Consider the following 23,459-nt stretch of genomic DNA (forward strand, 5'->3'; position numbering starts at 1 on the left):
TTAATATCTCATACAATGGACTAACCTTAAATATATTTAACTATGTTATGGTTAAGTTATTTATCCCAGTCCTGTGTATCCTCAGTTGCCCTCACCACAAAATTATTGATTATGGGTCTGATTGCTGCACATGCCTTAACAAAAATGTTTTGACTGCTGCTGTTCGGGAGCTGAATAGCAGCACGTTAAGAAGTGCAGGCCTCTTAAAAATGCTGCAGCCTAGCCAGTCACTATAAATATGTTATTCCTCACTAATTATTTACAGGAGAACAGGGTCATTTCTGCATCCACATTCACTTTCCTGGTACAGTCTGACTTTCTTCAGATCAGACAGAAATAGCTACCTTAAATGCTCTTTCCTTGTGAGGTTATGGAGAGAAGTCTGGGTTGTATGAATACTACCCATTCTGAGATATCTTGCTTTGATTCTTGTGGATGGAATCCAACTAAGTTTTACTGGGAATTGACCCATTGAAGTCAGTGGGCATAACTAATTTCAGCCGGCCTGCTCTGAGTAAGACGTAGCTAGATACATTTGTCAGTTTTGCAGTTACTGAAGTGTCCTACATTTTTAACTTTGTCATTTTTTACTGTATCATGTAGTTCTGCCTGTTCAGTTTTTATTGCATCCTTTCTATAGGTTAAGAAGAAGAATAACAGTGAATCTATATTTGACCGTACACCACTTAGAGATTTTATTTAAATGGTATTAAGTGGTATATACTGTAAATGTTTTAAAATAAATACATATATCACAGAAAGGAAAAATATTGGAACAAAGTAAGGATACATAGGAAAAGAATTATGGCATGCAGTGTAAGCCAAATGCATACGTTTTATAAAAAGGGATAAATTTAAAGAATATTAATGTTGTTTGTACTTTATCGCACTGTTTCCCCAGCAAATGTTCAGGTAACTTAATGTTCAATATTTCATAGAATTTGAACACAGATATTGACTAAGTGTAATGAAATACTACTTTATTTAGGTATAGTCTAGCTGGAAAGACTCTGCATCACCTAACCTTGATTTATGGAGCCTTGGTTTCATTTGCACAGAAGTCGGAAGACTTTGACGTAAAGGTAGTTTTTGTAAAATATATTCTTTAATGTTGCTGATGAAACTCCATTAGCAGAATATTTGGTCCTTCATGCACAGACAAAAGATAGGAAATTGGTTAGATTTTAATATCTGCTGTAAAGGAATCTCAAAGGATGTGTGGGATCTGGCAGTAACTTGGTTTGCATGAAATGCTAAGATAAGGTCGGTTTGCACACCCAAACCTATCCTCACCAATGAACTATGTCTTGCTAGTGATCAACAAATCGGAATATAAAACCACTGTTTGAAGTTGGCTTATGAATTGCAGCTTGTGTCAACCATGGCTTCTTGTTGCATCTAACCCCACTATGCAAGCATAATCCTGGTTAGTGTTGGTGCCCCGCCTCAAGATGCTCACCTGTCTAGAGAGAAATGCGGCAAAAGTGATTAGCAAACAGAAACCAACATTAGGTGAAACAAGACTCCAAATATTGACCCTGCTTTGTTCAACAAACTATAGTTAAGACAAACCATAGCTTTGTGTTACAAGTGAAAGTGGCCACAGTTTTCAATGGAGTCTGTATAAAGCTGTGTTTCTTATGTCATCACTTGGCTTCCCCCACCCCTATCATTTGGTTCTCATTTGCGAGGGCTGAAGGCTTAGAATGACAGTACCTGATTCCTGGAGTGCTGGATTTCTCACTTTTTTACATAGCCAGTTGGCACCAGTGCAGATTGAATTTTCTTGTGACATACCCTACATTCCCAAATGTGTGCTACAAAACACAAGCAGAAGTGCAGGAAGAAGGCGCAGATGCAATCCAAAGGTATACTCACTCAATAAGTTAAGGTACAGGGCAATTCTAAGCCCTGCTCCATGCTGCTGGTGGGAGTTAGAATGTAGCAGAGGTGACCTCCTGCCTTGGTCTGCTGGGTTCTTCCACTGATGTACTTGCTGAAAGGGCAGTGATGTGCACACTTCTGTTTGCGCTTTCCTATCAGTAGCAGCCTGTGTAAGGTCCCCAAATAGGGCAATTTGGAGTTGGGGCAGGAGCCAAAGCTCCACCGTTTCCTGAGTGCGGGGGGAGGAGGAGGAGGAGGAGGAGGAGAAGAAGAAGAAGAAGAAGAAGAAGAATTATTGCCCTGTCAACCATCAGCCACAGCCAGTATTCTAAAATCACTTACTGAGTAATCTTGTGGCAAATTTATATCACACAAGCTTCTGCTATCTATTGTCACAAGTATTGCTTGTTTGCACTGCCCACGCTCTGTCCATTGTAGCTGGCACATGATAAGTTTCAAATAATTCTGGCATGTGACAGTAGGAAAAAACACTGTGGTCTGAACAGAAGTACCTAATGCCATGTTACCACTAGAGGTCAGCAAGCTCAGTTATCACAATTAAGCAATCCATTATTAATGTAAATTCTCTAGGTTTTTCTTCAACTTTTTAAATCCTGATTAAGCTCCGGGTGTTCTGCTTGGAAAATAAATGAAAGCAAATGTAAATTCTTAGTTCAGGCTGTTGCCTGATATAGCTGGGGTAGAATTTTTTAACCGCATATAGAGCTTACTGGAAAATTGGTAACTGAGGCCTTGATTATCTTAATGTTGTGTCTAGGCTGAGATTGTTAACATGCAGCATCAACCTGGGCATTAAATTGCCAAGGATTCTTGTTGTTTTGTTCCATTTTATGTAATCTCTGTTCTGAATGTATAACAACATTTTAGGTGGTTCTTACACCAGGAGTTGAAGAGACAGCCCTTTTGGTTCGTCAGATCGCTGACCACATTCTGATGACTTCTCAAAGACATCCTCAGGAATGGCTAGACAAATCTTGGCTTTCCGTCTTGCCGTCAGAGGTGTGTTTCTCTCAAACAAACAGGGAACCTGTGGCCCTCCCAAATGTTGCTGAAGTACAACCTCCCATCATCCCTGACCATTGGCAATGTTGGCTGGGGCTAATGGAAGCAGCAGGTGGAAAGCCACTGGTTCCCTCCTCTCCTTACAAGGGACAGGTGGTTCCTGTTCCATTGCATTTCTTTTATTCTTAATGTGTGTAGGCTACAATAGCAGGGAACACTATTCAAATGCAGCTGTTGCACATGAAAGGATCCTCTAGAGGATAAGGACTGCAACCCACTTTACATGGTAGGCTGCGGTCCTTCCTTGCTAGTGGGTCTTCCAGATGGAAAAATGCAATCTGCCCATGTCTTATCAAAGAAAGGAATGAATCGCTGTATGCTGCTGGCTGGCTAAAAGCCATCCTATTTGTAAATAAATGTATGTTTTATATAATGATGTAGTTACTTTCTGGAAGGAAAATCCTGAAGCAAAACACACATAAATGAGAGAGGTGACCAGACTGAGATGTTGCCTGCCTTACCTGATCTTGAAGGATGCTCCAGGAAAACGTGGGTGGAGGCACTGGCACACTCTGATTTTACACGGCAAATGAATCTGATTCATCCTCTTTCATTACTGTTGCTTTCAACATGGCAGATGCAGGCAGGGCAGAAAGGGAGCAAGCTGTTTTTAATGCCTTGTTGAAATTGTAATTTATAATGTCTCTTTCACAATGCCAGCTTCTTATAATATTGTTATGCTTGCCTCAGTTTCCTGAGTGGTGAGAAGTTCCAGGAGCTCAGCGTGCATCTGGATTTTGGTTTCCTTCTAAGTGGAGGGACTTAAAATATTTTGTAATATTTGAATTTATATTATTTTGGGCATAGGCAGAGGTGCAGTTTAACGCCTACAAATTGTAAACTCTGCTGCCCTACATCAAATTCCCATAAAGGCAGTTTTCAAAAGACACTTTCTAAAAACTAGCCCTTTGCTTCTTTCTTTGTTCCGTTCAAAAGCCCAGTCTTTGCTTATTTCCACTCACAAAGGTAAGTAACATCAGCTTGAGCAGCGGGAAATAAAAAGGATTGCCTTTGCCAAAATGGCTCTTGCCTACCAGAGGTGTCTTCAGCTATCTTTTTACTTGTAGCCTCTCTAACAGCAGATGTGCCTGCCAACTTGGCCCGCTAACTATTAAGGTACATTTGTAGGCATTCTGGCCCCAGGAAACCTCTTTTATCCTACTTTGCAGCAATCAGTTAGCGAACTCATAAGCTATTACCTTTGAACTCAAAACAAAGCAAACATCACTTGCAGCTGTCCTTGAAAACATAACAAAGTTAATTCTGGTTTTTCCCCTCAGGAAGAGAAATCCTTGTTTACATTTCCATGCATGAATCCTCTAGTGGCTCAAGTCATGTTAAAGAAAAGCTCTTCACTGGAGTGGCTTCTGTCAGCAACCTTTGACCAGCTTCATGCGCTTCTGCCTGAAGTGCCTGAGAAAGTTCTGAAGGTCAGATATTCAGGGCCCAGCATCTCCTGTGTACCGTGTGTGACTGTGTTTATATGTGTTTATGCAAGAATCCAGTACTTTAGATGTGTCCAATCAGTGGCATAGCGTGGGTTGCAGCGCCCAGGGCAAGCAAGCCACTGACATCACCAGGGTGCCTCACCTGAGCCAAGCGGGGCCACACTGCACTGCACTGCACTGCCTGCCCATTCAGGTGGGAGCCTGGCCGGCCAACATGACCCTTGGCAGGCGAATCCCCCTGATACCCACAGAGAGGAGTGCTGGGCCAGGCCGCACTGGAGTTACCCCTTACCCGTCTCCCTCCATTAGTGCTGGCTCATTGTGGGCCTGAGCTGCTCTGCTGCCTTCAACAAGGTAGGGCAAGGATCTTCATGGAAGCCGGCGCCTGTGTGTGGATGCCTGGTTGGTCCCCTTAAAATTTTGCGCCTGGGGCCATGCCCCTCCCCCCGCTATGCCATTGTGTCCAGTTGATGCACAACCGCCATGTGGGTCCTTTTGGATATGGAAGAGGGAGGAATGGGGGTGTGGCAGAACAGGTTTATGCACACACTGCTGACACACACGGGGCCCAGAAATGCAACCCTTGTGCAAAACGGTTGCCACCTATATAATTTTGAAACAGAAGGGTGACAAGAAAAATTCCTGAAGCTGAATTTGTTTTTTTACAACTTGATCCCTATTATATGTGTTTCTATAATGCATGCCAGCTGCAATTTAAAGTAAATAGGCCAAGACTGTTCTGCGAATGCTGCATGTCCCTTACCAGGGCCAGCCCACCCATGAGGCAAGGTGAGGTGACTGCCTCAAGTGGAAAGATCCACAGGGGCAGCAGATCCAAACTCCAATAAATGTATTGGTGGCGACGGCTGCTTCTGTACACTCTTTGGAGGCCGGATCGTTTGCCTTTTTGGCAGGCCCCCTCCAAATGCTGCCTCTACAGCGGCCCCTCGGTCTCCTTTGACTCTAGGAAGGAAATGGTGAGGGCTGTCCTCTGGGGGTCTCTTGAGTCCGCATCTACCCAGCATGAGCAGGCCCCTCCCCCTGTCATTCCCACTTCAACCACCAGATAAGGTTGATTTGAAACACACATAACCCCCATCATTATTACTAATGTAGATCTTCACTAACCCCTTCTTCACTGGCAGCGGCGAGACACTGTTTTGTGATTTACCTCAGGAGCCAAGATGTCTTGGCCCAACCCAGCCCCTTGCAAACCCATTTATTAAAGGTTCCATATCAAAAGTGTAGACATGCACTGATATAAACCTAATTCTGTGTTGTTCCCATAGTTTGGTTGCCACTGAACAAACTGCCACAGCATAGTTAGGCCACAATAGTAATGTCTGTAATTTCTTGTTAATATTGTTAACAAGACATCTTCCACACCTGTATTGGTAGCCCTGATGTACCTCATTTATTACATTGTTTTTACTGGGTTATGGATGTTGCCATTACAGTGTGGGTCTTCACCTGTGATTTTCCAGTGGCAACTATACCACAAAGAGATGTTGCCATTACAGATGCAAGCAGTGATTTATCCTGTGGCAACTATACCAAAACTATACCATTTTAGGCCATGGTTTTAGGAATCCTGCAATTGTCTTGCTCTTTTTCTCATGTGTGAATGTTTAATGCGATAATGCTGTGTTGCATTTGGCAGGCAGCTGCCACCCTAGTGTTACTGGATATTTCAAGATGAAATCCTACTTATACCACCTTAAGATGTTCTAATACACCAGAACTGTGTTCAAAATACCATCCTAAGTCTTGATCTGATAGCCAATAGAATTTTATACTTGAACTAAAGCATTAAATCTTCATATAAATTCAGTTTCCCCTTTAAGGTTTCGATGGTGATGTCATTTTTATGCACATTCAGATTGGCGTATTTCCTATCACTTAATAGTTGAAAATGCTGTGGCAATAAAAGCTTCATGTCTTTCTAGTGGTGTAGACTTGAAACTGCTTCTTCCATTCCAGCACTTTAGCGACATCACATCACTGTACATCTTGAACCCTCCAGCAGAGCCAAAACTTCCAGAAGAAACTGTGTCACTTCAAAAAAACATAAAGGGCTCTATCAGGTCTTGCTCCGAAATTCCCTTTTCCAAGGCGGTGTTATCTGGCTTTCAAGGACACAGTCCCTTTACTAAATATTTTGGAAACTATGGTGAAGTACAGAACAGCAAAAATTGTTTCCCAGTTTACTACCAAAATGAGTCCTATACTCCTCTGAAATTAGGTGGAAAACACAGCAGCTTAATAGCACCTTCAGTACCATACCAGGAAAAAGTTTGTTTCTTTCAGGATAATACAGGCATAGAGCAGCAACAGTACATCCCATTTGCGAAAAAAATGGAAGTGGAAAAAAGAACAACTTCATCACTGCTACCACCAGATGATCTGAAAGGACGTCCCCATATTAACCTTGAAGCTACAATGCCATATTTAGCATACAAGCTGGGTGGAACAAATATGTATCTTGAAAATAGCGCGCAAAATAGAATGTACCGTTCAAAAGCTTCAGGCCAAAAGCTTGCTCATCAAGATATTGAAAATATACTGGAGGTGAAAAAGCAGCCACTTGTAAAGCAATGTGAATCTAGCAAGGATTCCAAATCTTCTTGGCATCTTGTCTCTAGCAGAGAAGATTGTCCAATCCAGCAGAACTCTCAGAGTTTTCTAGGAGAACTTGGTGTGACAGGATATAGTGGTCCAAAATTTCAGTTTGAGGAGATGTTTTGGGGTAACCAGTCATCCGTGCTAGCAATGGATTCATCTCCCCATGATTCAAGTTTCAGCAAAGAATTATCTAGTCCAGATAGATTCTTTAATTTGGACTTTCCAATAACAGGAGAGTACACAAGAAAGAAAAATCCCAATGTGTTATCATCTAATCCAAGAGAATGCGTTTCAGCAGGTAGAGTAAAACCATAAAGCACTCTTTGCTGCCACTCTTTTCTGATTAAGTGAAAAATAGCTTTTCCTTATTTATTTTTTCTTACAGCTCCGTGCCCTTTCACCTGCTATTGCTCAAAATTACAGAAATATTATCAGAACCATGAGCAGTCCTTTTGTTTAATGGGATATTTGGCCATTCCTACAGAATGAAATGCTGGACCTAGTCTTAACTCTTAACCTGAATGTGTTTGATTCTGTCGCTTTGATGCTTTAGGGCCAGCTCTCAGTTTACTGCTTCAGGCTTTCATTAAAGGAAGCTTCCTCTGAACAGAGGAAAAGTTAATTGAAATCTGTGGTGTTGCTCATATTGTTGAACCTTAGGGAAATTAGGATAATTATGAGAGATTTGTAAACAATGCTTTCCACTGGCCCTTGTGGATTAAAGTTGAGATCTGAGTAACTATATTTTTATGTACAGTGGTACCTCAGGTTACATACGCTTCAGGTTACAGACTCCGCTAACCCAGAAATAGTACCTCGGGTTAAGAACTTTGTGCAGGATGAGAACAGAAATCGTGCTCCAGCGGCGCGGCGGCAGCAGGAGGCCCCTTTAGCTAAAGTGGTGCTTCAGGTTAAGACCAGTTTCAGGTTAAGAACGAACCTCCGGAACCAATTAAGTACTTAACCTGAGGTACCACTGCACTCTCTTTTTATACTTATTTTCTACCTAAATCTACTGCTTTGTTGAGCGTTGAAATGATCAATTATAATACACATTTCTTTTTTAAAAATTGAGATCTGTGGAATGACCATGCATCAATTAGGTGTTTAACCATGGAAAATAGCCTCTTATGACAAAGCCTTTAAGGATTCAGCCAGTCTGACTTTCTTACTGTGCTTCACTGTTTCCTTGCTTCTCTGGGCATATTAATCTTAACATGTTTCCTTTTGATGCATGCTTCCTCATGTGAAGCTGCAAGCTTCATTTTAAACATTTTCCCCCTTAATAATGTTGAATTTGTGCAGCTGAACACGTTAATAAATCTGGTTAAAAACCTTTTATTTACAAAGGAATATATCAGTTAACGCCATAGAAACACTCGAATGCTGCACCATTGTTGAAAATCAGCAGATGTGGGAGTCCATGTAAGCAGCTCTGAGCTTTGTAAAGGAACAGAAATAAAGAAATAAATAGTATGGTGTTAAAGCCCATAATTACACAATCCAAGATGCCATTTCAATGTTGTAACCTTGTCTCCATTTTAAGCTCTTACACACCATTGCTTTAGCAAGCAATTAATTCCTTTTTAAGACAGAAATTCAGGGCACCATGTAGCCAACAGTAAGCACTTTAATTAATCCAATGGGAGTTAAATAGAAGCTAAACCCTCTCAAACTGAAATAAATGGAACTTAAAGTGCTCCATTTTGGCTAGATCACTCCTTTAAATGCCTAAGCATGCAGACTTTTTCTTACTGCTGGATGGGATTAATGAGTTAGATCTGCATAATGCCTACTAGGTAATTGCTCACTTCTACACACTTTTTTTTCCTACAGCAGGTTTAAAATGCACCCAGTTACCACAGCTGAAAAAAAGACGTCTAACCTATGAAAAAGACCCTGGGAGAAGCGATGGTCAAACACGTCTCAAATTCCTTTAAAGGAAATGCAATCTCACCTTTCACACTTCTGTTTTTATGTGATATACTTTAAGCAGTTTTAAAACAATGTTATAATTTATTGTATACTTACTTTTAAACAGTTTTTAATATTTTCTTGTAGTGCTTGTTGGAGGGTGGGTTTTTGGAGATTGTAGAAAATAGGTTAGATAAGCCTGGGAAATTATTACACAACGATGCGGTATGACGATTAAAATAAAGCACTGCATACTTAAATTATACGTCATCTTTATAACTCATTTGGAGCATCTCTAGAAGGGGGCCTATATTTTCGACTCTGCCTGCAGAATTTGGAACATCTGTCAGGGACAAATGGCAGTTGTCCTGATTCGAGGCCAACAGACTAAGTTGTCACCCGTAGCTACCAGTGGACTGCTGCTAAGTCCATATTTCAAGACTGGACAGGAAAGGGGCACTTTCTTTCTAGGTATCCAGGAAGAAAGAGAGGAGAGAGGAGGCTCGCAGTTGGTAGACCTCCTTCCTTTATTTGAGGCTGAAGGGGAGATATAAAGTGGTGGTTGTCATGAGAAACCAGCTTGTCACTCCTGCCCAGGGCAGTCTCTTTATTGGGCCATAAATAAATGGTCTTAAAATATGTCAAATATCTCAGGGGAAATTCAGTGTGGCACGTTGCCAATTGTGCTGACAGTACAGGCTTTTCAGCTTGCCAGATGGAATGATCCTCCCTCTTCTACATGATCTGGTACTTCTCGTCATGCCCTCATGCCCCCCCAAACCTGAGCCAATTTCAGGGGGGGGAGGGGGAAGTCCAATTGCTTCCGCTAGCACCACTAGTTACAGTGGTTCCTCAGGTTACAAACACTTCGGGTTACAAACTCCACTAACCCAGAAGTAGTACCTTGGGTTGAGAACTTTGCCCCAGGATGAGAACAGAAATCGTGTGCCAGTGGTGCAGCAGCAGCGGGAGGCCCCATTAACGAAAGCGTGCCTCAGGTTAAGAGCGGTTTTGGGTTAATAACAGACCTCCAGAAAGAATTAAGTTCGTAACCAGAGGTACCACTGTAATTGAATCCAGCCTCTGAAAAATATTCCTATAGATCTACAGTACAGTGGTACCTCAGGTTACATACACTTCAGGTTACAGACTCCACTAACCCAGAAATAGTGCTTCAGGTTAAGAACTTTGCTTCAGGGTGAGAACAGAAATTGTGTTTTGACACCGCGTCGGCAGCAGGAGGCCCCATTAGCTAAAGTGGTCTTCAGGTTAAGAACAGTTTCAGGTTGAGGACAGACCTCCGGAATGAATTAAGTACTTAACCCAAGGTATCACTGTATAGGGATTGTTGCTTTTAAAGGTCAATGAAGTACAGTCATACCTCATGTTATGGCCGCTTCAGGTTACGTGTTTTCAGGTTGTGGACCATGGGAAACCCAGAAGTACCGGAATGGGTTACTTCTGGGTTTTGCCGCTCGTGCATGCGCAGAAGTGCTAAATCATGCTTCGTGCATGCACAAAAGCACCAAATCACACCTGCGCAGATGCGGTGCTTCAGGATGCGAACACTGCGGGTTGTGGGCGTGCCTCCATCACGGATTACGTCTGCAACCCGAGGTTCCACTGTAGTAATAAATAATCATAGTAACTTATATTTACAAGCCTGGAGGCATCACTATTTTGGGTCCATTTTTGTGGTCTCTGAACAGCCAATTTTCCATTCCCACAGATTTGGCAGGGTTCTTTTGCTGATCTGAGGAATTTGCTATTTCAGAGCTAAGAGATGCCAAATATAATCATAACCAGCCACAGGGCGGGAATGTTTCAGCTTTCTTTCTTTCACAGTTTAAGAAACATTCCTGCTCCTTTTCCTTGAATTCACCCTTATTATGCACATATCAGAATTGTAGTCCAAACCTATAAAAAGTACATGAAGGGGGGAAAGGTTTAAAATATTGATATAAAAAACACCTTAGGGGTGGGTACATTTTTTAAAAATGACAAGCATTTTTAGAGATTTTTTTAAGTTTCTCATTTTGACACATCCTCTGAACAGATCCTGCAACTTACTTTCAAAAAGGAACCACAAAACAAAAACTGGCTTTCTCTCCTGTTTGAATTGCAACAATGTTATATAATTCAGCAATGTTTTTAAAACCGCATAATTAGTACTTCTTTATTTGAAATACAGGGAAAAAGAGAATGTCATGTGTGAGGAGAAAACAAAAATAGTTTTTTGAGAGATTTTAGATGCCCATAAGGTTTTTTTATCTTAAACATATTATGAAGGAATGCTGTGACTCAAACTGTTTCCTGGTATTTGCTGAGGTTATCTTCCTTTCCTCACCCAGTGGAACTGCCTTCCACTTTTATCATCCCCGTAAATCATAGGTAGGAATTTTTTTCAGCCTGGTGGACCAAATCCTTATCTCCACCAGCCCTGTGGGCCAAGTGTAGCAGGTTGGCAACAGTGCCTTTTGAAGTTTCCAAGTGGAAACACATTTCAAAAGTGCTGTCTCTTAGCCCCAATCATCTGACCACACCTTTACTTGCCTTCCACCTGACATCACATCAGATGCAGGCCAGGTAGGTGTGGTTTGAGAAAAGCAGCCTTGCAGGTCAAAGCAATGTAAGGCAGCTATCTCAGGTGACCAGTTTTGGATGACTTGAAGGGTTGCAGAAACAGGTCTGACCAGGGACAACTACTGGGAAATTCACTTGTACAGGTCTCACTGAAATATCGTTGTGTGGCGATGCACATGGTACAAAAATCCAAACTCGGTTGTTGGCATGTAAGGCTTTCGGATGATTGACCGATACTGGAAATCAAAAGGAATATCACCTTCAGAAGGGCCTCGTTTTCTTTCTCTTCTGCATGCATATTAGGAATTATTACTGCATTAATCACCATGAATAGGATAAAGCAGGCCACTTGCAAATAGTCATTTGCTGACACCATTAGGATAAGAAAGAATTGGATTTTATGATTTGTTCCACTTTGAAGCTGAATAATCTTTTAACAGGAGAGATTTTAACATACACACTCAGGAGTACTGTATGACTAAATTTATCCTGGGTTTAGGGGCATCCAGGGGACCAGCTTTGGATTCAAACCATTTCCTGGGACACTTCCACCCATCCCCTTTTTGATGGTGTTGGAAGAGGGAGACGCCAGCAAAGGATCACCCTCTCCAATGTCAGAGCTGTTTCTCTGACGTTTGGAGGGTAAATCTTATGCAAGGACACCCTGCCTGGGCTATAGTTGAGAAATAAGCAATCTTATGCGCACTTTCCAAATTCCTTCAGTGGATATCAGATTTATTTTACACTGAAAACTCCCCCATCAAAAATATTTCTCTTTGTTACCCAAAATGCTTCCTCTTTCCATACAACAGAGTGTCCCAAATAGTTAGGGAAAGAAATTTTTATTTAAGCTTCCAATATATTAATACAAACAAGGGTGTGTAAACAGAATATTCTTTTTTTAAAAAGTAAACAGTCTGTGTGTGTGTAAAAGTGCTCGATAAACAAAAATCAAAGGCACCCCACCCCAAAAACACATTTGTACAGGTCCCAATAATGTTGCAAGCCTTGAAAAAGTGACCTATAGAAGTATTTATGTAGTGTAGTGTAGTCTTCTTGTCTGTAATTACCTGCCGAGTTACAGTTTAGACATTTCAAAGAAACAGTTTTCTGTAGAAGCACAATAAAAACTAAAGACACACTAAACCTAGTATGGGGGATTTTGGGAATTCTATCTATGTGGCAGATGGAACCAGCTATTTCTGTATTCTCAATGCTTTCAGGAATAGCAAAAGAGCAATGTTTTATAAATAATATTTCTTTCCATACTGGATAGATGGGCACTCTCACTAAAATGGGTTCACTCCTGCCAAAATTTAGAACTTTAAAGTCTCCAATTTCAAAAAGGAAGTTAAGAATGTTATTGAACATGTCCCATTGAAATTAATGGGAAATGGAGCCTGATCCTATGCATATTTACCCAACAGGAAGTCCAAATGAGGTGAATATGCACAGCATTGTTGTGTTAAAAGGATTTACCTTTGGCTGGGTCATGCCTAGTCAACATTTTTATCAGAAAATGCAAAGCGGCTACTAAGGAGGTACCTAGTGAGTGTCTCATTCAGGCACAACAACAGAGCAAGAAGTCATTTGGTAATTTTCTTTTCCAGAATGTAAACATCTCAGGGGAGTAAGTGTAGAAAAGAAGCTGATTCCATTACAAAAAGAAAGCCTCTTCCTTAAAAAAATGCTTTACACAAGTATTAGTAAAAGATCTAGTCAGTTACAAAGATAGTCAAGCAGACTAATAAATATCTAAAGATACTGTTTTGGCCACACAGAAGTAAGGGCATAGACATGTTTGTTGAAAAGAAGGCTGCCAGGATTTCCTCTCACGTCGGAAGAGAACTTTTCAATAACCTTCCCTGCAATATAGGAGGGGGAAAAGCTTTCTCAAAGGGTTGTCTTCCACTTCACAAGTTAATCACAGCAGTAAGAATCCTATCACTACAACAGACAAAACTTTGTGCCCATGAAACAGCATGCAAAACATCTGCCTGCCCACAGAGACTCACACTGCACCACACGTGATATCCCTGATCATTTTATTTAAACATAATTTGTATGCCATTTAATTTAAAAAACCCCTCTTAAGTGGTAAACAAGGACAATCACGTATTAAAAACAAGCTAACATGACATTTCAAAACAGATAAAATCAGCAATGTTAAAGCTGTTACACATGGTAAAATCGCATTCTAAAATTAGATGCATAAAATATTTTTGGCAGGTGCCAAAAATGACAGCAAAGGTGCCTGCCTATTATAAATGGGCAGAGAATTCAGGGGCTGCCACACTGAAGGGTTTCTAAGTGACTGAGTGGGGCTGGGCCGCTCAGTGTCAGGGATGGAGAGTATATTTTGCTCTCCATAAGACAGGATCCCCAACTGCAGTGGTTTACTCTCCCTGCATCCCGCCCCTGTTATATGAGCAAAAGGGAATTGGCCAAAGTTGGGAGAAATTAATAGTGCACTCATGCACTCAGGGATGTCAGTGGGAAGACTCTAAAACCTGTTGCCTTCCCCTACTGACAAGCCTCTGAAGATCAAGCTGAGTCCTGCCTGCATCATCCCATCATCTTGGATTGAAGTCCAAGGATGCTTCCTTGCGATCTGTTTATTGCATATTCTCCCCTATTTATTTGCAAGGAGATTATATGATGTTGGCTACTTAATGAGCATTGAAGTCCAGTCTTTTGTGGATGTAGGTTTGTTGCACAGCAGCTCCAAACCAGCTTTAATTGTGCAACATGAATTTGCTGCTATGTGACTGAACCCAACCTGAAAAAAGTGGCCACCTGGCAGCGCCCAAGGGTTCTTAAAACTTGCTGAAGTCTAAGATTCTGAACCAAGCTGGAAGTAAATTGTTCGTCTCAAATTGAATCCAGTGTCCCCTACCGGTAGATGCCATTTTTATTCTCTACAATTTTACTTGGTAAGAGTTACATAAAGCTCTACACACTCTCAAGGAAAAGGTAAGATGATAAACTCATTTCCAGACTGTACTGTTTTGGACTGCAGAGGAGAGCTCCTCTACAATGACACTATTCAATGCATATTTTTTTTAAAAAACCCAAACTACCATGTTATGGGGGAAATGATAATTTCCTATATGTAGGGAATTGGTTTGTATGGAGGAGCAAGTCATTTTATGAGCTTCCACCTGCTCTCTGAAATGGTACCTTTTAAAAAACAGGTTTTCTTCCTCATCCGAGAACGGAACACTTGGTTGCACAACTCAGGAATAAAACACTGTACCCTAACGTAGATTCTAATGATATGGTTTATGCCAAAGGGGTGTGTAGCTCCTGAGATTTTAATTTTTCTTCTTTGATCAGCAACTGCTTGTGCTACATTACAAATGGTTTATGTAACTCAAAAAGTATTTTGCAATGGTTTCTGTAACTTTAAAGGTATTTTGCAGCATGGGCATGGCCGGGGGGAGGGGGCGCAGCTGCCCCTCCCAGATCAAGTAAAACAATAGAAATATTTAACTAACTGACCAATCACATCAGTTCTGCCCCGCTCCCCCACAAAAATCCTGGCTACGCCCATGTTTTGCAGTGCAGCAATTTGGGTGTGCCTGCTATTTTGGGAAACAGAAGCCCCCAAACTTGTCTATTTAGTTTCATGTCCTCCAGAGTTCATTGGATCCTGCCCTATGCTCTTAAGAGAGATGCAAGCTTCTGCAAGGATCACCATACCTGTCTTCAGAGCAATGCACAGGACCTGGGCTCTCGAAATGGGTTGCTTCCCGCAGGAACACCCACAAGCAGGGCATCTTTGCAAGCATTCTGCATACAGTACTGCTGAAGCTCTGCAGCTGCCTGAGAGACCTGGAAGAGAGAAAAACACAGGAGAACTAACAGAGGGTTCTTTTTTAGAAGTCGCCGTGACATTGTTTCACTGCAAATGGAAGATGCAAAACCTGAATGTCATTCACGGAAACTGAAAGGAAATAGGTTTGAGGCGTTATTTCCTTGTACACCGTGTAATAATTACCTGCGGATTTTATTGCTGCAGAACATAATGACAGTTATTTAGATAGATGCTTAGGACTAGTTAAAAAAATGAAGGCTAAGTAAGTTTGTCTATTTATTCCTGGCAGGGCTTCTGCAGCTTGAACAGCTGCGAGACCATCAAATGCATGTGGAGCCCTGCCATTCATATAGTTTAGCACCCTGTTTCCAACAGAGGTCAGCCAGATGGCTCCACGAAGTACAGAAAGAGGGTATGAAGGCAATAGCCCTCCCTGTTCTCCCCAGGACCTAACAGTCAGAGGTATACAGAGATATTGAATTTAGCTTTTGTGCCTAATAGCCTCTGACAAGAGTTGAGGTTTGCAATAAAAAATGCAACCACTCCATTTTATTCCGCCTCCGTGTTTTTCATCTCCCCTGCCAAACAGCCAGTCAACATTCTGTGGCCACTGAGCATGCTCAGTCTTCATGGGGCAAACGTCAGGGTTTACCCAAGCCTGCTTGTGCCTCCCCTCTTTTGCACCAGTGGTGCTTCTTTTGGCTGCAATAAACAATGGCACCTGCAGGCGGAATGCTGGGAATAGGAAGAATGACAGAAATACCCAACCAGAATCGGTCTAACAATGTCATTGGCTATAAAAACTAAAGGAGAACTCTGGGAATTCTGTTTGGGACACACAAAGCCTGTTCATATTGGATTTGGGATGCTTCCAATGCCCGTGGTATAAAAAGGCATTGCAATTTTATAGTCTTTGCTTATTTTTATGCATGTTATTGTATTTTAGGTTGGTTTTATTTTTGTTTTATTTCTGCTTTAATTGTTGTTTTTAAAAGCTGCGTTGAGTTCAGCTTTTGAAAAAAGTAACCACCGTAATAAATGAAATAGCATTTTCTTTTTCACACATGTTCTGGTCCTCATCAGAGGAGCTCCAAGCAAGATAAGGAACACCACTAAATCCTACCTTAGTGCTGTAGTTTCCAGAATATTGCCCCATTAAGGGTAGGAGCTGTAGCTTTTTACGAGGACAAAGACAAGCCTTAACTGCATTAGCTTGGGAGCAGGTGGCAAAGTCCCTGGAGCACGCTGAAAATAAATTAATAACCCTAAAGCTCTGTCTGAATCTCTTAGCAGATGGCTGCATTTTAGCTGCAAAAAGGTTAGCAAAAGGAGAGTGTGTGGTGTGCTCCACTGATTAGCAAATTATTTTACTGCTTTGTACCTGGCTGAACTTTGCGCAGGTATTGGAGGAAATTAAATTTTAATACAAGGCAAATGTAAAGCTTTGGAAATTTGCGGTAGGGAAAAATCCTGCCACTCCAAACTCCCCTCCCTTCTATTCCAACACCTTGGATTCGTTTTATATGAAAAAAGGTTGAATAGGTGTTTTTCCAAAAATAAAAATAATCCAATAACACAAGAAATGAGCATGTCTAATTACATCCAGCTTTTCTGCAGGGAGAGCTTGCTTTTACAGTGGTACCTCAGGTTACATATGCTTCAGGTTACAGACTCCGCTAACCCAGAAATAGTACCTTGGGTTAAGAACTTTGCTTCAGGATGAGAACAGAAATCGTGTTCTGGCGGCGCTGCGGCAGCAGGAGGCCCCATTAGCTAAAGTGGTGCTTCAGGTTAAGAACAGTTTCAGCTTAAGAATGGACCTCCGGAACGAGTTAAGTACTTAACCCGAGGTACCACTGTATAGTCAAATGCCTGTGTGGACTCACATCAGAATGCATGGGGATCTTCTGTGTTATTTACATCGCAATCTATGTCCTTTTGTTTCCTCGTGAGCTACAGTGACATGGTGCATACCCTCGTCAGAATTAAAAAAAATTACCCAATGGCGTATTAAATTCCATCCCTCAAATTCTTCCTAAAGTGAGAGTTAACCTGTAATAAAATCTCATTCCACAGAACAGCAAGACGAAGTACACTGTTCATTAAATGCTCCGTATTACAGTGGTACTTTGGTTTAAGAACAGCCCTGTTTACGAACTATTCGGTTTACGAACTCTGCAAAACCAGAAGTAGTGTCAAACTTTACCTCGGTTTAATAATGGAATCTGAACGGTGGAAGGGCACCGGCAGCGGAAGGCCTCATTAGGGAAAGCATGCCTCAGTTTCAGAACGGTTTCGGTTTAAGAATGGACTTGCGGAACGGATCAAGTTCGTAAACCGAGGTACCACTGTATTTCTTATTTCATCATTATCTACACAGCAGCCCTGGTATACTTGGGATCCCTATAGGGATCATGAGCACAGGCAGGTCTCTGCCCCACGGAGCTCGCCATCTGAAGTTTGACAGTAGGGAAGGAGAAACAGAAACAAGGGGACGGATGGCAGAGGCGAGATGGGATTGTGCTTGTGAGTCAACCAATGAATATTTCATGTTAATGAACTATATATAAATGATTAATAATAATAAAAGACAACTACATCCTCCTCCTGACTACTACAACCTAGTTGTGCAGATACAGGCAGTTCCACTTTCCCAGCGGCCTATTCAAAAGCAAATGACTGCCTTATTCTACATCATCCTGCCAGGCCAAATCAAAGCTGAGTTTGTGATATCTCAGCATCCCCGGGGCACAAAAACCTCTGAGTGGAAGGTGCATTTATTAATAAGTCGGCAAAACACACACAGCTTACAGCAGCACTTACATGTCAACTTGTGTCTGCAGAAATAAGAGGCTGGGCCCAGCATTTATTGTGCACCATGAATAGCATGGCTGCAGCTGAATATACCACGGACAACAGCTAAACATAGGAGGCTGCCTTATGCAGGCGAATCCTCACTCATGCGGGAGTTACATTCCCGCACCCCACGCGCATAAATGAAAATCGCGTAAGTAGGGGAGCACCCTCTAAGCATCCTCTCTGCTGCTCTTTCTCCAAAATGCTGCTCTCCAAAAATCAAAAATGCTGTACCAAAAATACCTACAACTGGAATTGAAACTCTGAGGCTGGCAGGAGGCTGGAAGAAGAGCCGGAAGGCAACAGCTGCTGCGCTACCGTGCACATCAGCTCTTGGGCGGGGAGGCTCAGCAGCCTAAACAAAGCCCTGCTGTGCCTCCAGTCTCTTCTCCGTCAATTGTGCACAAGTGTGTGTGGGGGATGCCTGTATCAAGTTAGATGATTGGTTCTTCTAGCTCACTATTACCAGTGTCCTTCAACCTTGGGTCCCCGGACATTGTTGGACCACAACTCCCATCATCCCCTGCTAGCCTAGCCAATGGTCAGAGATGATGGGATGTGTAGTCCAAAAACATTTGGGGGACCCAAGGTTGAGCCAGGATTGACTCGCCAGTGGCTCTCCAGGGTTTCAGACATTCTTAGCACTTCCTCAGAATCTCCTTAGAGCTTGTTTATGTGTTAACAGAGCATTTAAAAGTGGTTTTGCCTTCCTGTTTCCCTCACGCCAAGAGAAATTAAAATCAGAAATCAAAATTGAGGTATAAGCAGTAAAAAGTAAGTGACATGCATCAACTCCATTTGGATTGTCTCTTTTAAAGCTTCAAAACCCAAATGTGCTACTGTTTATATCCCCATTTTATCCATTTCTCTGAAAAAAGTATGGATTTTTGAAACTATCTGAAGCGGAGTACCCTCTTTTGAAGTACCATGTGGCTGAACGTCATGTAGTACAATTATATGAATTCAATGGGACATACTCCCAAAACACCCAGAGGGCAAAAACTGCTGTGCTGATTTACCTAGGAGTAAGTCCCATTGTATGCAGAGGCTGGTGAAGGCTGATATGTAAGGTTCAGCACTGTATGCAAAACTTAACAAAGATACAGCTGCTTTCGAGATTTCTGCGATCTGCTGCTAAAAAGTAAACTTTGCAGAAGGCGGAACTAAATAAAGCACCAGAATGCCATCAAATTCCTAATCAAATGGAGGATCACTACCCTGTCTCACCCTGATACATAACTCGGGACTGATTCCCTACCTCCTGTTTTATTCAAATAAATAATGTGTTTGAAAACTTAGGCATGTCTACTTGGAAGTAAACCTCCCTGAGGGGCCAAGGTCCCTTTGTATAGCAAAAGAACTCACCTCTCTCTGAGACCTCGAAGAGCTGTTGCAAACTAACAGCAGGAAACATTGAGGCTGTTTGTGTGACTCAGTAGTATCAACCATGTTCGACAGGACTAAAAGCTAAGTAAGGGTACAACTCTGAACAGGACTGAAAACCTATCAGCTATGTGTTGGAGAACCCTGCTGAATTTAGTAAACATATATGCAGCCTAAACAAGCCTTTCAGGATCTGGTACCTTTCAGATGTTTTTGATTACAATTCCCATCAGTTCCAACTAGCATATCCAATGGTCAGGCATGATGGGAACTGGAGTACAAAACATCTGAAAGGCACCACACTGGGAAGGCTGAAGTCTTCTCTTTTTAGATGCTGCTGAGAAAGAGAGAGTGCTTTTCAGAGTTCAATGAGATTTACCGAAATTGGTTAATATTACCAAGCAAACTGCAAGGCTAGGATTTTGCTCCTAGCTGTCATTATCCTCTCTTTGTATCAATTTTGTGTCACTGATGTGCTCCCATCCAACTTGACAGTCTATTCCTTTGTCCTGTTTTATTATCAATTTTGAAAAGTTTACTTTCTGGTTTTTGTTTTTGTAATTCCATGGGAGAGCTGGTCTAATAAAAGCTCCTGTGAAAGTATCCACTCAAGAGGGCATTTACACAAAGGCCGTTCCTGTTGACAAAACACTGCGAGCCTCTTCTGTGATCGCAAATTAGGGGGCGCCACATCTCATTCCTACTATCCACAGTGCGCCTCTTTGGGAACAAAGGCGTATTTCAAATAGCGGAGCCAGAGTGGCAGCCAAAAGAATTAGCAACCAGGCAAAAGCCTTAAGCTCAGCTGCTGCCAGAAATGAAAAGTATAACTCTAAACCTCCTTAAACGGTACAGAATTTATGAGATGGTCTAGAATGGGCTTCAGTCGCACATTCTCTCAAACATATGATCACAAGGGTTGCCGAAGTTTAAACCATTTTTATCTGTCAATTTTCAGCATTTCCCACAAATATTCTGTGCCCCGAGTATTTCACAAAATGTAAGATTTACATGCAACGGCCACAACCAGTTAAATAGTTCAGTACAAAACTACAGTAGAACACTGACAGCTGTTCGTTTAAAGCAATAAAACACTATAAACAGTCAGATAATTAACAGTGTGCTAAAAACACATCAAAAGTTTCCATGTGCCTAACGCACACCAGCAAGTTAATTAGCAATATCCAGTTCAAATAAACACCAGCGTTAGATCCACGTTTAGCAATCCATCTGGCAATTCGTAGTAGGAAAACTAACCAAGATACCTCGCCCATTTATTTATTTTTAAACTAGCAGCAAGAGAGGAAAATAAAAAACGCTACGAAAACAAAAACCCTTGGAAGCAAGCCGAGGGAGGCCTAACTCTTATCAGTTAAGGACGCCAAATAAAGCCCCGTTTCTGTCAGATGAGACCCCCCGTCTGGCTCTGAATGGGTTTCCAGCGAGCCAGCGAACGGCCTCACGCCCAGCGCTGCAAAAGCCAGCTGCGAAAGTGCGCGTTTTGTTGCAGGCCGAGGAAGATGCCCCTGCCCCTCCGTGCCATCGGAAAAGGACACAAAGCTTCCCGATGCCCCGACGGCCTGACTTGCCATTCAGCTCCTCTAGAAGGAGCGGCGATGGGAGAGCGATGCCTCCTCCCTCCACTATACTGAGGACAAAGGACGCCTCGGGGTCTGGAGAGCAAATGGAGCCGCCGCGCGTCCGGCTCTCCGGACGCCAGCCAAGCAGCTCTGCTCACCCGGATCCTCTCCACGCCGGCCTCCAGTTTCAGCTGCTCCACCAGGCGCTGCATGGTGCTGAGGCTGGAGTTGGAAGACATGCTGGCGGCGGCGGCGGCGGCGAGGAAGACGCGAGCGCTCGGGGTCTCTCTGGCGCGCCGCGCCCGACTTCCCTTGCAGTGCCAGCGCCGGCCGAAGCTGCGCTCCCGACGACGCACCAACCGAGCGCCGAGGGGGAGGAGGCAGCGCCCAGGCAGGCTCCCCCCACCCACCCCGCCACCCGGGGTTGCGCCTCCCGGGCCCGGATGGAAGGCGAGCGCAGCCGCTTGGCTCTTGGAGAGGAACGCCTGAGGGTCCGCTAGCGTAATACTGTACTTATAGACCCGCCGGTTGAAAATTGAGAGGGCTGCCCTCGAAAACCCCACCCGCGTTCCCTTGTCCCGGGAGTTTTGGGGGAGTAGAGCAGCCAACTTGATTAAAACATTAGGTGGGTGGGTGTAACGGGCGCAGCCAGGATTTTTGTTGTGGGGGCAGGACTTTGGTTAGCGGGGGCAGAATCGACTTGATCCATCAGTTAGTTAAGTATTTCTATTCTTTTACTTGCTTTAGGGGGCAGCTGCCGTGTCGATCACAAGATGCAAAACAGACATACCATATGAATGGCAATGTCCATAGGAGCATAGGCATAGCCAGGATTTTTGTTAGGGGCCCCCAAAAGTTGTCCACCTTTTGGGGGGAGATCGCAGGTAAAAATCCCTCTCAAAAGAGGATATTGCAGGGGGCAGGCTTTTGCTGGGGGGTGGGGAACAGAATCTTAGCATTATTTTTAATGCTCTTCGCTGCCCTTCCCTTGGCTACGCCATGCATAGGAGCAAACTCCTAGTTGCCAAGGTACCTTTGGCTCCCCAAATAAAATAGCTGAGTGGGCCAGACTCCCCAAAGTGGGTGAGCATTGCCATTCAAATGGTGTGCGTGGGCCACGTCTTGTGATCTACTGTGCAGGGTGGGACTTATCTGGTCCCTCCCCAATATTTTATTCAAATTAGCACCCCAGGCAATGCTCATCAACTTTGGGGGGGGGGCAGCCCTCTCAAATATTTTATTGTGTGGGCAAAGGGACTTTTGCCCCTAGGAGTTGGCTTGTATGTTGGGGAGAAATGTAAACCTGCTGTCTCAAAGATGTTGGAGAGTAGGGACTTGGGGCATGGGTGACTCAAAAAAGATGTGGGTTTATGGCATTTGTAGAACCTGAGAGATGAGGTAAAAGGTACTGGCACTCTTCTTCTCAGTTCTGATGGGAGAAACCAGCCCCCTTTCCTTGTTTTGACCCCACCCTCCCAAAAATTACTGTAAACTCCCATGGCGGAGGTTCTTCCCATCTGAGCACGGCAATGTGCATGAAACCCAAATCCTATTGGGGCTACTCACTAGGGAGTAGGCTCCTTTGAAAGCAATGACTTTGTCTGCACCAGAACAAAATGTGGATTTGCTTTGGCCTGTCTTGCCATTAATAATTCACATGGCACCCTCACCATCCCAGTCCAGGACTTTCCCCTTTTCTCCTTTGATTTACAGCTCACAAGCTATAGGTTTGGAAGACACTACCCTGCCCAAAGCAACAGGACCAAGGGAGGTGCAAATCCTCCCATTTGTACTAAGCAATGGTTTGCCTTGAGGTTACATGCAAACCAGCTCGCAGGGAGCATTTTTCCAGCAGAGATTTTTGGAAAAGACCATCCAAACTAAACGAATTCCTTCTCAAACTACTTAGGCTAGGGGATACTCTCAGGTCAAACACACAACGCAATCACTGGAGTTGCAGCAAACTGCTTCAGGAGATAAAGCTCTTTAGAGAGTGATCTCTGCAGGCAAGAGCGCTTTAATCTCCCGCTCTCATCCCTAAGCACCACAGTGCAAGACTTCTCTGCCTGCTCTTTTACCTCCCATTCTGTGCGCTAAGGACCACAGCACTATGATCAGAGGTAATGCTTCTTGCCTGCTTTCTAAAGAGGCATTTCTTGCCATGCCACCACTGGCAAATGCGTGGGCTGAAACGCTGCTGTTTAAAGGAACAGACAAGCAGCTTTATCTCGGGTATTAGCACTGTGGTCCTTAACACTAAGAACAGGAGGTGAAAGAACCCTCTGCTGT

The 23,459-nt window shown here is 43.0% G+C and overlaps 2 protein-coding genes across 14 annotated transcripts in view; one reads left to right on the forward strand and one right to left on the reverse strand.

Annotated features, from left to right (window-relative positions):
* Window positions 1-9,216, forward strand: part of SHOC1 (shortage in chiasmata 1) — a 37,371-nt gene extending 28,155 nt beyond the window's left edge. For 11 of the 13 annotated variants that reach the window (XM_083718247.1, XM_083718252.1, XM_083718254.1 and 8 more), the window contains 5 exons: window positions 989-1,082; window positions 2,773-2,904; window positions 4,248-4,397; window positions 6,396-7,335; window positions 8,874-9,216. In XM_083718247.1, the coding sequence (XP_083574373.1) occupies window positions 989-1,082; window positions 2,773-2,904; window positions 4,248-4,397; window positions 6,396-7,335; window positions 8,874-8,977 (1,420 nt within the window). In that variant the 3' untranslated portion in view covers window positions 8,978-9,216. The remainder of the gene's footprint in view (window positions 1-988; window positions 1,083-2,772; window positions 2,905-4,247; window positions 4,398-6,395; window positions 7,336-8,873) is intronic. The other 2 variants (XM_083718255.1, XM_083718256.1) reach the window with 1 other exon arrangement.
* A 3,144-nt stretch (window positions 9,217-12,360) lies between these two features.
* Window positions 12,361-21,668, reverse strand: GNG10 (G protein subunit gamma 10). Its single transcript, XM_083720051.1, has 3 exons — window positions 21,329-21,668; window positions 15,237-15,368; window positions 12,361-13,399 (listed from the first exon to the last, which is right to left on the reverse strand). Exons 1-2 carry the CDS (start codon window positions 21,407-21,409, stop codon window positions 15,243-15,245), a joined length of 207 nt encoding a protein of 68 aa, XP_083576177.1. The 5' UTR covers window positions 21,410-21,668; the 3' UTR covers window positions 12,361-13,399; window positions 15,237-15,242.
* Window positions 21,669-23,459: the final 1,791 nt, after the last annotated feature.

The sequence above is a fragment of the Podarcis gaigeae genome (genome assembly GCF_964106915.1).
Source record: "Podarcis gaigeae genome assembly, chromosome: 17".
Lineage (NCBI taxonomy): Eukaryota > Metazoa > Chordata > Lepidosauria > Squamata > Lacertidae > Podarcis > Podarcis gaigeae.